The 19336-nt window shown below is 42.3% G+C and overlaps 3 protein-coding genes across 4 annotated transcripts; 2 read left to right on the plus strand and 1 right to left on the minus strand.

Moving 5' to 3' along the window:
* LOC8070365 (probable sugar phosphate/phosphate translocator At2g25520) lies at positions 5485 to 6901 on the minus strand. The gene has a single exon (XM_002442651.2). It carries the CDS (start codon positions 6798 to 6800, stop codon positions 5646 to 5648), a length of 1155 nt encoding a protein of 384 aa, XP_002442696.1. The 5' UTR covers positions 6801 to 6901; the 3' UTR covers positions 5485 to 5645.
* Positions 10040 to 16177, plus strand: LOC8071417 (transcription factor IIIA). 2 transcript variants are annotated; one of them, XM_021446316.1, is made up of 7 exons: positions 10040 to 10348; positions 12802 to 12945; positions 13096 to 13236; positions 14688 to 14967; positions 15102 to 15337; positions 15433 to 15576; positions 15743 to 16177. In XM_021446316.1, the coding sequence occupies exons 2-7, from the start codon at positions 12802 to 12804 to the stop codon at positions 15932 to 15934; spliced, it is 1137 nt and encodes a 378-aa protein (XP_021301991.1). In that variant the 5' UTR covers positions 10040 to 10348; the 3' UTR covers positions 15935 to 16177. The 2 variants fall into 2 exon arrangements, with proteins under 2 accessions (XP_021301991.1, XP_002441722.2); XM_002441677.2 differs by lacking the exons at positions 12802 to 12945; positions 13096 to 13236; positions 14688 to 14967; ... (1 more) ...; positions 15433 to 15576; positions 15743 to 16177 and adding an exon at positions 10559 to 12432.
* Positions 16913 to 18071, plus strand: LOC110429732 (probable CCR4-associated factor 1 homolog 9). The gene has a single exon (XM_021446184.1). It carries the CDS (start codon positions 16913 to 16915, stop codon positions 17999 to 18001), a length of 1089 nt encoding a protein of 362 aa, XP_021301859.1. The 3' UTR covers positions 18002 to 18071.

Raw genomic sequence — 19336 nt, forward strand, 5'->3', positions numbered from 1 at the left:
TTGCTCGGTGTCTAGTTCGATCCTGCTGCGGATGGCTCAAGCGCTACAACAGTGTTGGTGGGGGCCACCGCGAAATAGAAAAGAGTGAAGAATGCGGTAGGATACTGTTTCTTGTCCAGACCTACTGCACAAAGGACGGCAGTAACTCCACTCAATCAATTTTTTATTGGCTTGGTTCCAACCGAGGCTTCGCAAAAATTTTCAAGATTTTCCGTCACATCGAATCTTTAGTCGTATGTATGAAGCATTAAATATAGATGAAAATAAAAACTAATTACACAGCTTATTCTCAATTTGTGAGATGAATCTTTTGAGCCTAGTTACTCCGTGATTGGACAATGTTTGTCAAATAAAAACGAAATGCTACAGTACCCAAAAATCCAAAATTTTACCAACTAAACAAGGCCCGAGAAGATGAGCCGCTTCCAATAATTGCTTTGCTTGGTTCGGTGCCTGCACTGCAGTGGTGAAAGCGAACCATACTCCTCCTCTCGAGCTGCTCTTATCTGTATCGTCCCGCTCTAGGCGTTTCTTCTGGAACGAGATCCTCTGCAGTTAGGGGCAGCGACTGCTCCCTGCAGTCAGGAGTATCGAACGGCAATTGACTCCCAACGCTTTGTTTGCGGCTTTGTTTAGTTCGCTTCAAAATCTCAATTTTTTTTAAGATTTTTTATTATATTAAATCTTTGAATATATGTATGAAATATTAATTGCACAGTATGTCTGTAATTTACAAAGTTTGTATATTGATTGGACACTGTAACACTTTCGTTTGTATTTGACAAATATTATTCAGTCATGTATAGCTTATCTGAAAAGCCATGGCTGAGAGTAATGTTCGCTGATTTATTGTGAGAGAAAAAACATTGTTGAGTGACAAAAAGTACGGCTTATAAGACAAGCGAACGGAACCTTAACTAGACTCAAAAAATTTATCTCGCAAATTATAAACAAACTATGTAATTAATTATTTTTAAATCTATATTTAATGCTTCATATATACTCTCTCCGTCCCAAAAAGAGTGTCGTTTTAGGTTTTCGTATTACAAGTTTGACTCGATTTGTGAAAAATACGTGCAATATTTTTATCTCTAAATAAACTTGTTAAAAAGCTAGAATTAAAGATCTTTCCAATGATACTAATTATGTACTATAAATATTAATATTTTTTATTATATATTTAGTTAAACTTATTTCTTGGAAAGGGCAAGCGACACTTATTTTGGGACGGAGGGAGTATATCGTCAGATTTAATATAATAAAAAATCTGAAATTTTTTATAAAATTTCTTGGAAACTAAACAAGGCAGCAGTACTCAGAAGACTCACGGGCAAAAAAAAAACGCTGCGGTAGACTCAGGGGCAAAAAACGCTGCGAGTCAGTGGCCGTTTGATTTCGATGAACGGCGTGGATGCCTCTAACTGTAGGGAGCAGTTGCTGCCCCCGACTGCAGAGGATCTCGTTCCGTTTCTTCTACCTCCAGTTCTTGCCTCCAGCTCCACGCTTCGATGTGCCCTCACCCTTCTCCTCCCCAAATCAGCGGCCCTCACCCCTCTTCCTCCCCCGTGCCGCCGCATCCCATCCCCGAATCAGTGCGATACCCAAGCAAACCAAACCAAAGGCACAAGCTGGGCCCATGGGGACAAGAAGGAGCTGAGTGAAGCTGGTTTTTTCGGCTCTAGGTGCGCGTTCTAGCTCTAGTCAGCAGATTTTCCAGGGATCCTCTCGCGGAGTTGTTGCTATTGGATATATGGTACTTGATTTGTATGTGATTTTGTTTTGGACTCTATCTGAAATCTAGTATATGGTACATGATTTGTATGTGATTTCGTTCTGGACTCGGTCTGGAATCTGGTACAAACGTATGAGACGGACTGGGACTGGATTAGAGTGGACAGACGAAAAAATTTCCAGACCAAATTTGAGGCTGAAATTTTGCCTCTTTAGTATTAGGTATAGATATAGATATAGATATAGATATAGATATAGATATAGATATAGATATAGATATAGATATAGATATAGATTGATGATACTTATATGGAGTTGCTGGATCTGATTTTCTTATTAATTTAGACCATCAAGAAGCCCACACGCCCACACGAACCGGAATCAATCCCCTTCCTTCCTACATCAAACATATATCAAGATTATTTTTTAAACGTACAACGGCATCATAAGTGAAGAAAACTCTTTCAGCTCCATCCTAAATTACAAGTTTTTTATTTTTCTATATATATAACTTTTATTATGTATCTAGATAATAGTGAGTATATATATCTAGATGGATGTGAATAAAACTAATAAACTATGTATCAAAAATAGGAAAACGATTTACAATTTAAAATTAAGAGAGTAGAAATAATTCACTAAATAAATGAACATGTTTACTGTAGAGTTGACCTGAAGTCTTTACGTGTTAGAGCAACTATAATAGTATAAGCTGTAAACCGGCTAAATGTTAAGGTGGAGAAGAGTGGAGAAGAGAGAGAATAAAAGCGGGTTGTAAGCTTACAATCGGCTCAGGCACAAGAATCAAAGAAATTTGTGAAAAAGACAAGTGGGTCATGTATTTAACCACTATATAAATGGGCTGCAAGAAAGCTGCAAATGAACCTTACAGCTGACAACCGGTTGTATTATTAGCCTTACTCTTAGTACTAGAAAAAAGAACTATTAATCCAAATATTGTTCATATCTCAGGTTATTCAAGCACGAATTTTTAGAATCTACAAGCAGTCAAGCACGGATATTCAACCTTATTGATAAGTAGCATTAGCATATAGTTAATGTTTAGCTTCAATAAATTATGCAGCCGTTTCTTTTGTTATTGAGAGAATTGTGTGTGAGCCAATATAAAAGATCGTGATTCCTTGTAAGTCATTGAAAAAGTTCAATGGATCTCAGCGTCACTGTTATTTTTTTGCCCTCCAGGCCACTGTAGATTAAGCTCTAACGGTGTCAAACCGTGGGTGTGAAAAGTCAAAAATACCCTTAGATATTTTTTTTAGTATCTTAACGACTTCAAATAAAAAACTCAAAATAAGAAAGCTGTAGATCTCGTCGAGATCTACAATTTTCATATAAAAATTATTTTCATTTAGTTTCTCAAAAAATATATGTTTTGATATGGTTAATATATATCTTAGAAAAAACATATCTTTTTTGCAATATTGAATGAAGATAATTTTTATATGAAAATTATAGATCCCGATGAGATCTACAACTTTTTAGTTTTGAGTTATTCCATTTAAAGTCATTAAGATGCTTAAAAAATTAATGGCTATTTACATCTAAGGGTATTTTTGACTTTTCACACCTGTGGTTTGACACCATTAGAGCCTAGGCCTTGTTTAGTTCCGAAAAGTAAAAAGTTTTCTGTACTGTAGCACTTTCATTTGTTTGTGACAAATATTATCCAATCATGGACTAACTAGGATCAAAAGATTCATCTCGTGATTTACAGCTAAACTGTGTAATTAGTTTTTGTTTTCGTCTATATTTAATGTTTCATGCATATATCTATCTATCTATCTACCCTGCTAATACACCATCATAAACATTGCTAAGTCCACACCATATAACCTCCCCCGCTGAGATGACCCTCCTCCACTCACCCAAAAAATACACCCAGAAAAATAACCACATAGAAATCAACCACCGAGATTGTCTTTCAACCTTCTCTCTCATTACTCACACAAATTCAACGATCAGGATTACGTGTATGGTCATCTTCGGCCCACTACCATCTGCCTCGCACAAGGAAACCCATTTGCATGAATCCCCGCCCCCCTGTGCCGTGACCGCGCGCTACAGGCACCGTGATTGACGCGTGCGTGCCGGGCGAAATAGCACTTCCATCGCTAGCAGTCGTGGTCACCACCATCGCCCTTTCCATCTATATAGAGCCGCTGCAATGATGGGTTGTAAAATAAAATGCACCAATCGGTGTTGCCATGCATGCAAGCACAGACATCACATATAGATCATCGATATAGTCCTTGTAGGATTTAATTTTATTTATTGCAGTAACATCACTGTTGTCTGGTGGCTACTGTCCACAAGTTCGGCCTCTTGGAGGTCTGAACGCAAGGAAGCTCGGGGACATGACCCAGGTCGAGGTGTAAACCCATGTACTTTCTTCTCCTGTGAAGCACCTGGATTGATATTGAACCATATATATGGCTATCTTGTATTCACTATCACAGGCAATCGATGAATATCTTCTTCTCAAACTCCCTTTCACAACAGTTTTTTGAGTACCTTCGTCAGGTATCACATTCCTATTCCATGCCAATATATATTGAAAACAAATATGTATAATAATGTGTTAGGTGTATCTCTCAATTATATTTTTTTCTCTTTTAATCTTTTGTATAAACATATGCACCAATTGGTCTTATAATAACAATATAGAAATATTAATCTTTTTTACCAAATCAATAAAGCAAAAAGATTTGCTGCATGAAAGACACAATGTAAATTTATGACTTGTTTTGTAAAGAAAGTACAATCACTTTTAGAGAAATTTCTTGGTTGGCTCTATGATGCTATTCCTACAAAACTGAATTTGGTCATCCTCTGACGTTTCCCTTGTTTGGTCTATAGACTGAGAATCCAATCATTATATGAGAATGATTCTACCAAATATGTTATTTTCAGATATCCTTTTTTTGTAATTGACGTGAGCAATGGAGTATTGGAATATGGATTTTCTGACTTTATGTTTCACTTCTCAGGTGAATTTTCATCTTCAGAGCTGACACAAAGTGGTTATGCAGAACTCAGGTGACATTTCTAATTTTCTTTATGTTTGTGTATTACATATAAAGTGCAAAAGCTAACTGCCCATCCAAAATACGTGTCATCTATAAGATGACATTCCTATGGTAGTTAGCTTAGTGAATGTGAACACATCTCATTTTAGATGATCTGATGGCCAATTCATGCACAACAGACCAATGTTCTATGGATCCACCAATATAACCACTCTATAAATCCTCTTCAGCTTGGATCTTATATCTATCTCATCCTATAGAAGACTGCCAAAATAAATATTGTGTATTGTCTTAATTTTTAAATTTACATGTCTAAAATGTCACCGTAGCGTTAGCACGGGCAATATACTAGTGTAATTAGTTGATCAATTATTGGCAGAGCCCGTGCTGCCACCTAAACTAATAAATAATGGCAGATAAAAACAATGGACACATTTCAACTCCGTGCATGATACATTAGTTATTTTGTTAGGCCATTGTTGGACTTGGACCGTACTCTTCTTGGCCTAGAGCTTTAATTGAAGATAAAGAAATTTGAGTGAACCTAACGACACATCTTTTTGTTTCCTCTTTTCCCTTGTGTCACTTTGAGTAAACCACAAGATTTTGTAGCTTGTGACTAGCTTCAATTGAATTGAACTGAATTGTTGCCAGCATTTTCACCAGGAATCGTACGTCATAAAAAAGGGAGCACGGTACAAAACTTTATCCTTTGCATTTCCTGTATTATTGATTGAAGAATTCGAAATCGTAATAACGGCATCAAATCATCTGATCATGAGTTAAGTTTGAAGAAAATCCTATACCGAAAAGACGAACAAACGTACAACTCCGTAAAACATATCCAATACTCATAGACTACGTGCATCAGTTTTTGTGATCACCGCCGGCGTCCTTGTTGTCCGGCCGCAGCAGCAGCCGCGCGCCTGCCTCGGCGTCATCGTCCGGCCTGGTCGCTGACGTCGCCGCCGCCTTCCTCTCGGCCTCCTTGGTCTTGAGCGCCTGCAGCTTGGCGTGGTTGTAGTAAGCGACGCCGAGGAAGGCGATGCCGTAGCCGGCGAGGTTGACGGCGGTGACGGTGTCCTTGATGACCGTCCACGAGAAGGCGATGAGCAGCCAGTCCTTGACGACGCCGGCGACGTTCATGGTGAGCGCGGACGTCTTGCCCACCAGCAGGAACACGGCGAGGTTGAGCGCGAAGGCGACGACCGAGTTGGTCCCGAAGACGAACACGACGTCGGGGCTTGTGACGAGCCCCGCGCCGGCGGCGGCGGCGCGCAGCCGAGGCAGCTCGACGGCGTACCATGGGACGGTGAGGAACGCGAGGCAGCATGGCGCGACGTAGTAGAGCGAGGTGATGGGGTTGAGCGACACTCCCCGTGAGGTGAGGAGGATCTGGATGAGGACGAGGCGGGTGGCCTCGGCGGCGACGGCGAGCAGCTGGAGCGTGACGCCGAACGCGTCGAAGCGCGCCTCGCCGTAGGCGGCGACGGCGACGCCCGCGGAGATGGCGAGCATGTTGAGCAGCGTGGCGCGGCGGAAGGCGTCGGTGCGGAGCGCGACGGCGAGGGAGTAGACGGCGACGGGCATGAGCGCCTTGAGCATCTGGATGAAGGAGACGGAGAGGTAGATGTAGGCGGAGTTTGAGAAGCAGAGGGAGAGCGCGTACAGCGCGCCGATGGGGAGCACGGAGGAGACGTAGAGGCGGCGCGTCATGGACGACGACGACGACGGGACGTCGACGACGCGGAGGACGCGGACGAGGAAGAAGGCGAGCGACGCGCAGAAGGCCATGTGGATCATGGTGAGCGTGATCGGGAACGGCCAGTTGTAGAGCTTGGGGTCCAGGATGTACTTGTTGTAGACGATCACCGCGAAGCTCAGGCTCATCCAGATCCCCACGTACGCGTACGACAGCAGCACGGAACGCAGCACCGATGGCGGCGACGGCGAGGAAGAGGAGGAGGAGGAGGAGGTCACCTCCATGGAAGCGGGCTTGGTGTCGTCGTCGCCGGCGCCCATGGCGATAGATGGCTGTGCTGACTGTTGGGTTGGGTAGGGCACGCGAACGACGCGAGCTGCGTGGAGCTTTAAGCGCAGTGGAGATGTGCTTGGCGCGTTGACATTTTAAGCGCAGTGGGTGTGTGTCATTGAGAGAGAAGTCAGACTGAGATTCGATGGCTTGTTGAAGCTGAAGCTGCACGGGATGGATGGAGAGTGGAGAGTCATGGAGAGCCTTTACGCTTTACGTACACTCTGCTTCAATTGTTGACCAAGTAGCTTCAAACCCGGAGATACTATGGCCTCGTCATATTAAATCTTTAGAAGCATGTATGGAATATTAAATACAGATTGTCTGTAATTTGCAAGATAAATCTTTTGAGTCTAGTTAGTCTATGATTAAACAATAATTATCAAATAGAAACACAAATGCTACAGTAGTTAAAGCCAAAAACATTTCGCGAACTAAAGAAGACCTATACCACACCCTTATATTTCCGTTATAATGTCATACTCATGCATGATGGGAAACACATAAGCTGAAGGTCCAGGCAGAGACAGGGGACTCTCCTGAACTGAGTGATGAGATCATCAGAGGACGCTGACATGAGACTCAAAAGGGGGACTTTGTAGCTGCTGGGACTTTTTAAGTGCTGTGTAACCGACGCTGAAGCAATCTTTCTTGGAAACTGGGAGACGAACACTTGGATCGATCTGTAGGCTTGTACGGGGAGAGGAATCCGAGCAGCATGGAATGGAACGGTGGACTTGTTTCTACAGTCGTTGAAATGTATGCTTCTATCTAAAATAAAACAATGTACCTACAAAACCATTTATAGATAGGCCTTGTTTAGTTCGCAAAAATTTTTACTTTTGGCTACTGTAGTATTTTGTTTTTATTTGACAAACATTGTCCAATCACGGAGTAATTAGGCTTAAAAGATTCATCTCACAAATTACAGATAAACTGTGCAGTTAGTTTTTATTTTCGTCTATATTTAATACTCCATGCATATGACCAAATATTCGATGTGACGAAGAATTTTGAAAATTTTTACGAACTAAACAAGGCCTAAAGAAGAAGCAGCTGCTAGGGCCGCGTGTCAATCCGAGTGAACGCGTGCCAAAGATGAGCATCATTGGACGTTAATGGATGTTGTGGGTTTAGGAAACCCGTTATGGGATGTTGTTCTATTTATTTTTATTTGACAGATTTATGTGTGTTTTATCTGTTCGTTTTTTTATGGCACACAATAACTTTTTCTAGATTCCCCGTCATAACGATTTTTGGCACATGCATAGAGCATTGAATATAGATAAAAAAATAACTAATTGCACAGTTTGCTTTTAATTTGTGAGACGAATCTTTTGAGACTAGTTAGTCCATGGTTGAATAAAAATTGTCAAGTACAAATGAAAGTGCTACAGTATCCGAAAACTTAACAAGGCCTTTGATCAAATTTATATCATTGCATGTTTTGTCGCTGCCTTTCGTGATTGGTGAGCTTTTCTTTTTATGGATCAACTTATTACCTAGATGAGATAGTTGGGGAGCGCAGAGATACTATGATACTAGATGGCTAGTTGTGGCTATGTATACATAGAATAGAGGTACGGTGGTTTGATATATTTTAATAATATATAGAAATATACAAAGACGAGCATGATATTCATGAGCATGAGTGATCCAGAACATTAGGTATTTTTTATCCTGAAGGGGCAACCTTGTATTTTTTTCATCCAAAATTCTCAAAAACGGAAAGCTTTGTTGACCACCACATCTCCCCTTTGTCATCTAGCTCAAAAAAGGCAAACCATATAAAAAAGGGGTGTTAGTAGTAAATGTGTTTATGTGGAAGTTTATTACCATTTTTCTAGAACTTAAGAGCACAAGGCATAAGAGTGTGGCTCTCTTCCATGTATGTCATCTTTACAATATAGACGCTACACAACAGTCACACACATTCACCTCTATGAGCACCTCCGAATGATTGAGCTGACAGATCTTGAGATTCATGAAGTCACCACAAGCGTCTTGTTGTCGACGTGGACGTTGCTTACTACTAAACTTGGGTGAACATAGTTTCACCCACTAACTGATCTATGACCAGTTCACATCCATGATGTGAATCTTCATCTCCTCCCATGGTCATCTAACTCTATCGACTAAAATGACCACATAAGGTAGATTTGAAGGCATGTTAATGTCAAACCACAAGCCATAAAATCACACTTCCCTAAAAGTGTGCATGAATTGATTTAGTCACTTGCATAGGATGTGAATTCAAACATTGATACCATTTGAAAATCATGCAGCTTGATTGTAAGTTTGTAACATCAATCAGGGAGCAATACCTATAAGCAAAGTGTGTGTGTGTTCAGGGTACTAAAATCAAGTGCTCGTGGCTACAACCCTTGCCTACAAATAAAGGACAATTATCTTCTTTTTTATGTATACCGTGCTCTCCTACATATTTCTATTCATAGGGTAACTACATATCAACAACTTATATTATGAATTAATGTGGTGTATATCACTAAACAAAGAGTCTTACAAGAATACAAATAAATTGTTAGCCATCTTTGAAGGAATACATCGCTAAGGCAGCAAGTTACGCATTAGGGAAAGCCCCCAATGCCTAGATCGACTATTTTCATGGCAATATATGATAGATAGAACTAAGAGCATGCATCTCCACTAGATCCCCTTCCCCCTTTTCCACAAAATTTGCCACAGATTGAACAAAAATTTCATCCCTTTTATTAAATGGTTCCACTTGTCAATTAGTATGAGTATTCTTTTTTCTCCCTTCTCTTTCTCTATTTGGCTCTCTCATACCCGCTCTGGTTGCGTGGAGCATCGTTGCTCGCCCGAGCTCTGGAGGTGCTTCTGTCTCCTATATCTCTTCAGTGAGACGATAGTGTGGTAGATCGAGAAAAAAATATTGGAAAAAGGGATCCGTGGAGCTATGATTTTTTTACTAAATGCTCTTTATCACTGGTCATAGAGAAAGATGGGTTTTCTCAATCCGATGAAGATGCTCTAAGCTGTCTAAGCAGCATCATGCATGTGCCATGTCAATGACAAATCAAATAGTGAAATAGGTCAAGTTTGTGGCTGATGCTCCCGGTCACCCAAAGCTAGTACGCCCCACGGGCCCCCGAAATTAATGGCCCAACATCAGTTTCAGCCCACCAAGCAGCAGCCCAACGCATGGTGGAACCCTAGGTATTTAAAAGCCAAGCACCTCACACCTCAGCATCCACCACTCCCGCAGCCGCACGCCCTCGCTCAGACCACACGGGTGCGGCGGCGCACACTGCACGGCCATCGCTCTTCTTCCCCCAGCTCCCTAGCCGCACGACCCTCCCCCATCGGCGCGTCCCCGCTCGGCGCTCGCGGCACGCCCGCTGGGACGCACGCCGCACGGCCGCGAGCCCCATCCCTAGCGGGCGGCGACGGCACCGGCGAGCCTTTGCGCGGTTGTGCCCGAGCTGCGACGGCGAGCCCTGTTCCCGGCGTCCGCAAGTCTTCGTCAGGCCCTTCGCCGGCGACGAGCACCCTCAAGGTATGCCTATGCACACCCCCTCTCTTCCGTCCCTGATGGCCGAAACCGGCCTCCCAAACCTTGAACCTGAGTTACTCGGCCGCCAATTAGAATTGATTTGTGAAGCAAAACAACGATGAATGAACAAGCTGCGTGTAGTCTTTATTACTAGCCCACTAGGTCGCTTTGTAGCTGTTGCTGTTTTCCCAGTAATTCCAGCTCTAATTCCAGGTGTCAACATTCGAGGCATCAAGGGACGCAAACCTCCACAGATTTCGTTGCCTCGAGGGGAAGATACATGAATAGAAGCGTTTGCCACCACCTTCTTGCCCAGTGCAAAAAGCTAAGAGAGCTCCAGAGGATCCATGCCCTGGCCATTGCCCATGGTCTCCACCCCCACCAACAATCCGTTTCCTGCAAAATCTTCCGCTGCTATGCTGATTTCGGCCGTGTAGCTGATGCCCGCAAGCTGTTTGATGAGATCCCCAACCCTGACCTTATCTCCTTCACTAGCCTCATGTCCCTCCACCTCCAGTTAGACAACCAGCGCGAAGCTATATCCTTGTTCGCTCGTGTTGTTGCCGCTGGCCACCGCCCTGATGGCTTCGCGGTTGTTGGCGCCCTGTCTGCCTCTAGTGGTGCTGGTGATCAAGTGGTCGGTAGGGCAGTGCATGGCCTTATTTTCCGGCTTGGATTGGATGGTGAGGTGGTTGTTGGCAATGCATTGATCGATATGTATAGCCAGTGCGGGAAGTTTGAGTCTGCGGTGAAGGTGTTTGATAGAATGTCTCTGAAAGATGAGGTCACCTGGGGTAGCATGCTGCATGGTTATATCAAGTGTGCTGGTGTGGATTCGGCATTGTCATTCTTTGATCAGGTTCCTGTGAGGAGTGTAGTTGCTTGGACAGCACTGATCACTGGTCATGTACAGGGCAGGCAGCCTGTACGGGCTCTAGAGCTTTTTGGTAGGATGGTACTGGAAGGCCATCGCCCTACTCATGTCACAATCGTAGGTGTACTCTCAGCTTGTGCTGACATTGGTGCTCTGGATCTAGGTCGTGTCATTCATGGATATGGAAGCAAATGTAATGCCAGTTTGAATATAATTGTTAGCAATGCTCTGATGGATATGTATGCAAAGAGTGGGCACATTGAGATGGCATTCTCTGTGTTCCAAGAAGTTCAGTCAAAGGATTCTTTTACATGGACAACTATGATCTCTTGTTGTACTGTCCAGGGAGATGGGAAGAAAGCTCTTGAGCTCTTTCAGGATATGCTTAGAGCTGGGGTAGTTCCTAACAGTGTAACCTTTGTTTCTGTTTTGTCAGCATGCAGCCATTCTGGCTTGATAGAAGAAGGTATAGAGTTGTTTGATAGAATGCGTCAACTATACAAAATTGATCCCCTGCTTGAGCACTATGGTTGCATGATTGATCTGTTAGGACGGGGAGGACTACTAGAGGAAGCAGAAGCTCTAATAGCAGATATGAATGTGGAGCCTGATATTGTTATTTGGAGGTCACTTCTTAGTGCATGTCTAGTTCGTGGCAATAATAGACTAGCTGAGATTGCTGGAAAGGAAATTGTAAAGAGAGAACCTGGGGATGATGGGGTTTATGTGCTTCTTTGGAACATGTATGCATCATCAAATAAATGGAGAGAAGCTCGAGAGATGAGGCAGCAAATGTTGAGTCTTAAGATCTTCAAAAAACCAGGGTGTAGTTGGATAGAAATTGACGGTGCTGTCCATGAATTCTTGGTAGAGGACAAGACACATGATGCCCGAAGGGAAATTTATGAAACCTTGGAATACATGTCTAGGCAGCTCAAGACACATCTCATATCATCCTCTTGGGAACAGCATGGTTCACCCATCTTTGTTGATGAAGAAACCATAGAATCATATACTGCCCATTTGTTGCATGATTGATTCGCATGAGTCTTCCAACAAAATAGCCTTTTAGTGCCTAAATCAAATCTGATGATCTCATTGTAATTTATGTCTTATTGGTCTTCTTTTATCCCCCAGTGTCTCTAGATCAAGATTATAGTGTAGAAATTCACTGCTGTAAGTTGGTGCCAAGAAATGATTAGATATATGTTGAGGTTGGTTTTACTTTCACCAGTCAGGAAGTTATACAAACTTACTAAAGCTTTGTTTGGATGTAGTCGGATTCACACCAATCCACATGTATTGAGGTGGATTGGAGTGGAACTTGAACTAAATTCCACTCCAATCCACACCAACACACATGGATTGAAGTGAATCTGACAACATCCAAACAAGGCCTAAAGGTTTTATAATCCAAGTGCTGGATTACATAGAAATTTCTTCTAAATAGCAAGAATTTAATCATTCTTTTTTTATCTTTTTTATTGCATTGTATTCTAATATACAAATCTGGAAATGGTCTGTCCCTATGATACATGATTATCCATGACAAAAAAATTAACTGTGATTTGCTCATTGTCAGATGTGTTCTGTAGTTGATGTTGATGGAGATGCAAGTGTTGGACAGAAGGGTTATAGAGATATAAGGCGTTACAAATGTGAATTTTGCACTGTTGTCAGGTCAAAGAAATGCCTCATTCAAGCTCACATGGTTGCACATCATAAGGTATAAGCATTTTGTGATATATAGATGCATTAGTCTTGTTTGATTACATAGCTATGAGCCATCTATCATCATTTACCTTTTGATGTCTGCCTTTGTATTATTGTTGTTTTGGCATTGAATCTCTAATGTTTTCCCAAAATTTATCTGCAGGATGAACTGGATAAATCAGAAATATACAACTCAAATGGGGAAAAGATTGTTCACGAGGAGGAACATAGGTGCCAAGAGTGTGGCTCTTGTTTCCAGAAACCAGCTCATCTGAAGCAGCACATGCAAGGTCACTCACATGAGGTTGGTATTCATCATCTCGAATTTAGCATGAGCTGGCTCTTTTTATTTTATTGGCACTGCCACCTAGATGTGTTACATATCAGTTTTAAAGTATACAGACATGATTTTAACATATGATTTTCATTCATGACTTATGAGGCTGGATTTCCTCCATATATGATTTGCTAAATGCGGTTGTTTTGCAGGGCATAGATAGTTAACAGCGTGAAGCATTGGATCCCATTTAAAGAACTCCAAAATGCGACGAGGCATTTTTTTACTCTTGTCTGAACTAGTAACAGGTTGGGATGACCTCCTGTGAAGCTTCAACAAGATTGCCTCAGTCACGCTCTCTGAGTAGGTTTGTCCTTGTACAAAGTTCCCTATTTTATCACGATGCACATCTAAATTCTGCATTTCATGAAATACATGATTGTTTTTAGCGCTAATTTGTATTGTGCCTTCTTGCATGGGGCAATTCAGTGATTCAGTGAATTTTGGAGTTTTCTGTTCTCTATTTCTTTGGGCTTCTGACTTTGGGGCCTTTAGTTGTGCCAATATGGTGATCAAACATCAAAATATTTCAGAAAGCTTGGGCTTCACTTTATAAGTTCCTTTACCTCTAGTTTTCTTTAGCGCTGTCAGGATTAGATGGGTATGGATCCTGGAGATAGGGCTGAAAATATCCTCCCTTTATTCTGCCATGTCTCCATGGGCTTCCTTATGGGAGCTTTGATATAATGCTTGAGGATCCAATATCAAAATGTCATCTCAGAAAGCTAGGCCCCTTCATTGGTTCTCAGCTCGCTATGGTGACAATAGTCCTAAACCATGTCATTTTGCAATGTAAAAAGTATGGTGAATCGAAGTGCTAAACTTGTTATAATGCTGTAAGGATTATATATGGGTTATGGATCTTTTGGAGATAAGGATGGAAATATCCTCCAATCTGCCATGTCATCACAGGCTTCCTTATGGGAGCTTTCAGAAGATGCTTTAGGATCCAATATCGAAATGTCGTCTCAGAAAGCTATGGCCATTCTTCATTGGTTCTCAGCTCGCTATGGTGACAATAGTCCTGTATCTGTATGTTGTCATTGTGCAAGAGCAGATGTACTCAATGGAAATAACTTGTTATAGTTTCTTGTAAAGCATTGACATTTAGTTTTTCTTTCCTTTGTTATAGTTTTGTAGTTCAAAAGTATATGCTTTTACCTTTTTGTTGAAACAGATCTTCCATCATGTGTCATAACATTTCTCCTAAAAGTCACTTTTAACAAGATGGCACATTTGATTAATTATTACATAAATGGTTTTTACCTCTGTAGGTCTTGGTCATGATCCGTACAGTGTTTATAATTTTTGAGTTCTGATAATCGATTGGTTATTATTTGAAGCATCTAGCACAATTTTAAACAAACATCATTATAATAAATGTTTTGCTCTTAAAACATATTCTTGTTTGACTGTAGAGACTCTTTATGTGCCCAATTGAAGACTGCCCCTTCAGCTATAAAAGGAAGGATCACTTGAACCGACACATGCTTAAACATGAGGGCAAATTGTTTAGTTGCACCGTGGATGGTTGTGATAGGAGATTCAGTATGAAGGCAAATATGCAACGGCATGTTAAGGAAATCCATGAGGATGAAAATGCTAGTAAGAGCAACCAGCAGTTTATTTGTAGGGAGGAGGGCTGTAACAAGGTTTTTAGGTATTCATCAAAGCTGAAGAAACATGAGGAATCCCATGGTAGGTTAGCATTACCAGATAATTAGAAAATTAATAACCGCAGCTTATTCATTGCTATTTGCATCATGTTCATTTACGTGTTTTCCCTTGTCCAGCGTATGGGATCTCAAAATTTTAGATTTTTTTCCTCGCAGTTAAATTGGACTATGTGGAGGTATTGTGTGGTGAACCAGGCTGCATGAAGATGTTTACAAATGTTGAATATCTGAGGGCTCATAGCCAATCTTGCCATCAGTATGTTCAGTGTGAGATATGTGGAGAAAAGCACCTGAAGAAGAACATCAAGCGGCATCTGCAATCCCATGACAAGGCCCCCTCTGGTGAAAGGATGAAATGCACTTTTGAGGGTTGTGAACACTCCTTTTCCAATGTAAGCAAGATTGATAGAATATAGATATTCAAATTCGCCTAGTGATATTTTCCAATGAGTTGTTAAACCAAGCATGTTCCTGTTTTCTATTGCAGAAATCAAATTTGACCAAGCATGTGAAGGCATGCCATGACCAGCTGAAACCTTTCAAGTGCCAAATCGCCGGATGTGGCAAGGCGTTCACCTACAAGCATGTCAGGGACAACCATGAGAAATCCGGTGCTCATGTATACATTGAAGTGAGTTGTGGTACCTGACGTATATTAATCCCAAATTTGTGTTTATGGCCTATTAGATCAAACTATCAGCTCCTGATTTGTGTGTATCTTTAACTGAAGCATATTGTTTGCATTTGTTTTGTGATCAAACCATGTGAACTTGTGGATGACAAGTTGCTTCATGCAGGGAGACTTTGAGGAGATAGATGAGCAGTTGCGCGCCCGTCCAAGAGGTGGACGGAAGAGGAAAGCGTTGACAGTGGAAACGTTGACACGCAAGAGGGTTACCATCCCTGGTGAGGCTTCCTCGTTGGATGATGGAGAGGAGTATCTTCGCTGGTTGCTTTCTGGTGGGGATAGTTCAAGGGAAACTCAGTAGCCGGAATCTTTTTTTTTTTTTTTTTGCTGTTTTGGAAAGGTGTCATGCTGCTTTGTACATGGGTTATGTTATGTAAGTTGTAGTTTGATACGAATGTTGTAAGTAGCTCAGCTGATGTAATGACAGTATGGAAGCGCAGGGGTTTTATAGGAAGCTTGTCATCCTTGCTGTATCTGTAACTGCAACTCACGTGAGTCCGTATAATATGTTCAGGAAGGAATTACTACCAAATTAGTTTATCCACATGCTTCCTTCGATTCCTGGCTTCTCCATCGAAGAAGCAATGATTGCTAGGGCATACTCCGGATGTCGTTACATTTGGAGCATTTTCATGCCCTTTGATTCTAGTCTGGTCACTGGTCTGTCAGTGAGGCCTTGAATTTCTGGGATGCCTGATGATGGCAAACAATGTATTCTCTACATATATCTAAAGAAAGTTGTTTTGGACAAGGTTTAAATCAAACATTGAAAATACAAATTATGAATAATTTTTAAATTGTTAAGTTCGAAAATGTGAAAATTATATGAGTAGATTTAAATTTTGAAAAATACTTTCATAAAAATATATATAATAAATATTTTTTTTATAAAAGTAAGAAGTCAAATTTAAGCTTTGGAGTGCCGTTGTCCTAGACGATTTTGTTTATGACTACGGAGGGAGTAGAGCTGACGAGAAAGAGAGGCGCGGCTTGGGAAAGGAAATCGCCAAATCGGCCATGGCAAGCAGGGATCGACTCGGAATCAGAATCGGAAACCGTATGGCCATAAGTTGGGTTTCTTGAATCCTAACCTGATACAACTCCGAGTTCGTCACAGCTCCATCAGGTGTTCAAACAATCCCCATATAAACCATACACTTGCAACTTTCATGAACATAGCTCCAAGTTGATCTGCCGATTCACCAACCAGTTCTTCTACTTCATCAACTATTTGCAACGCGAAACACAAAGCCGCCATCGCCGCCGCAGCTACGCAGCCATGTTGCCGCACAGGCATCTGCCGCGGCCGTGGCGCAACGCCGCCGCAGCGCCGCCGATGGTCCTGTACCAGCCACCGCCACCGCCACCGCCAATGTTCTTGTACCCGCCGCCGTATCCTACCACCATCGTCGGGGTGCCGCCGCCGTATCCCGCCGTCCCGCACCCGCCGTATTTCGGCCACCACCACCCGATGATGCCCCCCGCCGCCGTCCACGTGCAGCTGCAGTCGGTGACGGCGGCCAACTTCGCCGCCGAGCTCGACGTCATCGGCTCCCTGCTCCAGAACTACCCCTACGTCGTCGTGGACACCGAGTACCCCGGCACCGTCCACCACGCTCCCGCCGGGCGCCGCGACAGCGACCTCAGCCCCGACGAGCGGTACGCGCTGGTGAAGGCCAACGTGGACGAGCTCCCCATCGTGCAGCTCGGGATCACGCTCTGCGACGCCCACGGCAACCTACCCTTCGTCCCCGACTTCGACCCTTACGGCTACCACCACACCGGCGGCGGCTACGGCGCGGAGCGCGCATGGGAGGTGAACTTCTCGGACTTCGACGTCAGCCGGGACCGCCACGCGCCGCAGTCCGTGGCGTTCCTGCGGTCCCAGGGCGTCGACTTCGACGCGGCGCGCGCGCGGGGCGTCAGCTCGGCGTCGTTCGGGGCGAAACTCGCCGAGATCCTGTCGACGGCGGCGGCGCCGCGGAGCGGGAACGGCGTCGAGCTGACGTGGGTGACGTTCGGCGGCGCCTACGACCTGGCCTACCTCGTCAAGATGCTCGACGGCGGGGAGAAGCCGCTGCCGGAGACGAGGCAGGGCTTCGTGGAGCGGCTCAGGGAGCTCCTCGGCGGCGGCCGGCTGTTCGACGCCAAATTCATGGCTGAGAACTGCGGCCGCGCGGACCTCCGTGGAGTTGGCATGAGAAGCGTCGCGGCCAACCTCGGCGCCGCGATGCCCGCGGAGGACCTTCCGTGGCTCGCCGGCACCAAGAGTGTCACCGCTTATAGCATACATTCCATATTGAGATTGCATGTCCTCTCGCAGGACACTGCCGCCGGCTTCGAAGGAATCATCGACGGACTACAGTGATTTTTTTGCTTTTTCAATTCTTTTAGTGTAGCATAGATTACAAGCAGAAAAAAAAACAAAAAAAAAGAAGAGAGAAACAAAAAAAAAAGGAGAAAAGAGAAAAGAGAACAAAAAGAGAAAAGAAAAAAACAAAAAAAATATAGGCTGGTACTGGATTTTTTTTTATTTTTAATCTGGATATCGAGCTTTACTTCTACGTGCATATTGGTAATATATAAAAAGTAGATTTATTTGTTCGTGCAGTCGTTATATATTATAATGTAATATATAGTATACATATGCAGCTAATAATATAAATGTGTTCAACGTGGTTCTCTACATCTCGCGTTTGATGATGATGATGATGATGATGATAGTGCATATCTACGTGTATGCGTGTTTACAGTAATATTATGCGTATGTATTTATTTTTCTTGTGTGCATCTATGATAATATTCAGTCAAACAATGCATGGATTGATATATATACATATATGTGTAAATATAAGTTGGATTGCAATGAGTATACAACCAACTTATGCTTTACAACATTTATAAAACATAAACGCGGTAATGGCAATCTCAATTCCACTTGGTCGTTCAGAGCTTTCTTTCCGAGCGAACAATCCGACCGCGTCTTCTTTCCTTTTTCCTTCCCGCTTCCTTTTCTTTTCCCAGTGAACCATCCAACAACAAACGATAGAGCTTAGCTCACTCCCCTGCGTTGACGTCATCGGTGATGTCATGTTGAAAAAAGCAAAACATTTATTTCAAAATGTTATAACTTCTGAATAGTGTATCTATTTTTATTTGCGTCTGCTTCTATGTGACGAGACAAACAAAACTAGACCTCACTTACATATGTTTCTAAGAATTTTATTTTATTAGTAATTTATGTGTATTATAGAATAACATATAATTTATAGGCTATAACTTATAAGAATAACTTATAACATATAACTTAGCATATTTCTACTAATATGTTGTGATACTAATTTGTACATTTAAGTTTTAAATATAACTTATACACCTAATTTTACATCTAAGCCATTCGTCAAGTTATATAACTTATAAATTTTAAATATAACTTATATATCTAACTTTATATAAGTTGTGTTTCATAATTTTTGTGTTTCTAGAATTTGGTTCATTCATGTGTCTGTTAATGACTTTTGTGTTTGCAGTTTTGGCACAAGGTAGTTAATTCATTCCTTTGTATTTAATGACTTTTTATACATAAAAGGTGTTTTATAACTCTTAAGATTTTAAGTTTTTCGCATAAGTTATATTTTATAACTTTCATGGTATAAGTTATATGATGTAAGTAATATACATAAATTGGTAGCAGAAAAAATAA

The sequence above is a fragment of the Sorghum bicolor genome, chromosome 8, assembly GCF_000003195.3.
Source record: "Sorghum bicolor cultivar BTx623 chromosome 8, Sorghum_bicolor_NCBIv3, whole genome shotgun sequence".
Classification (NCBI taxonomy): Eukaryota; Viridiplantae; Streptophyta; class Magnoliopsida; order Poales; family Poaceae; genus Sorghum; species Sorghum bicolor.

Coding starts and splice junctions, on each gene's coding strand:
- LOC8070365 (XM_002442651.2), bottom strand. CDS start 6,800: ATGGGCGCCGGCGACGACGACACCAAGCCCGCTTCCATGGAGGTGACC.
- LOC8071417 (XM_002441677.2), top strand. CDS start 10,626: ATGAATAGAAGCGTTTGCCACCACCTTCTTGCCCAGTGCAAAAAGCTA.
- LOC110429732 (XM_021446184.1), top strand. CDS start 16,913: ATGTTGCCGCACAGGCATCTGCCGCGGCCGTGGCGCAACGCCGCCGCA.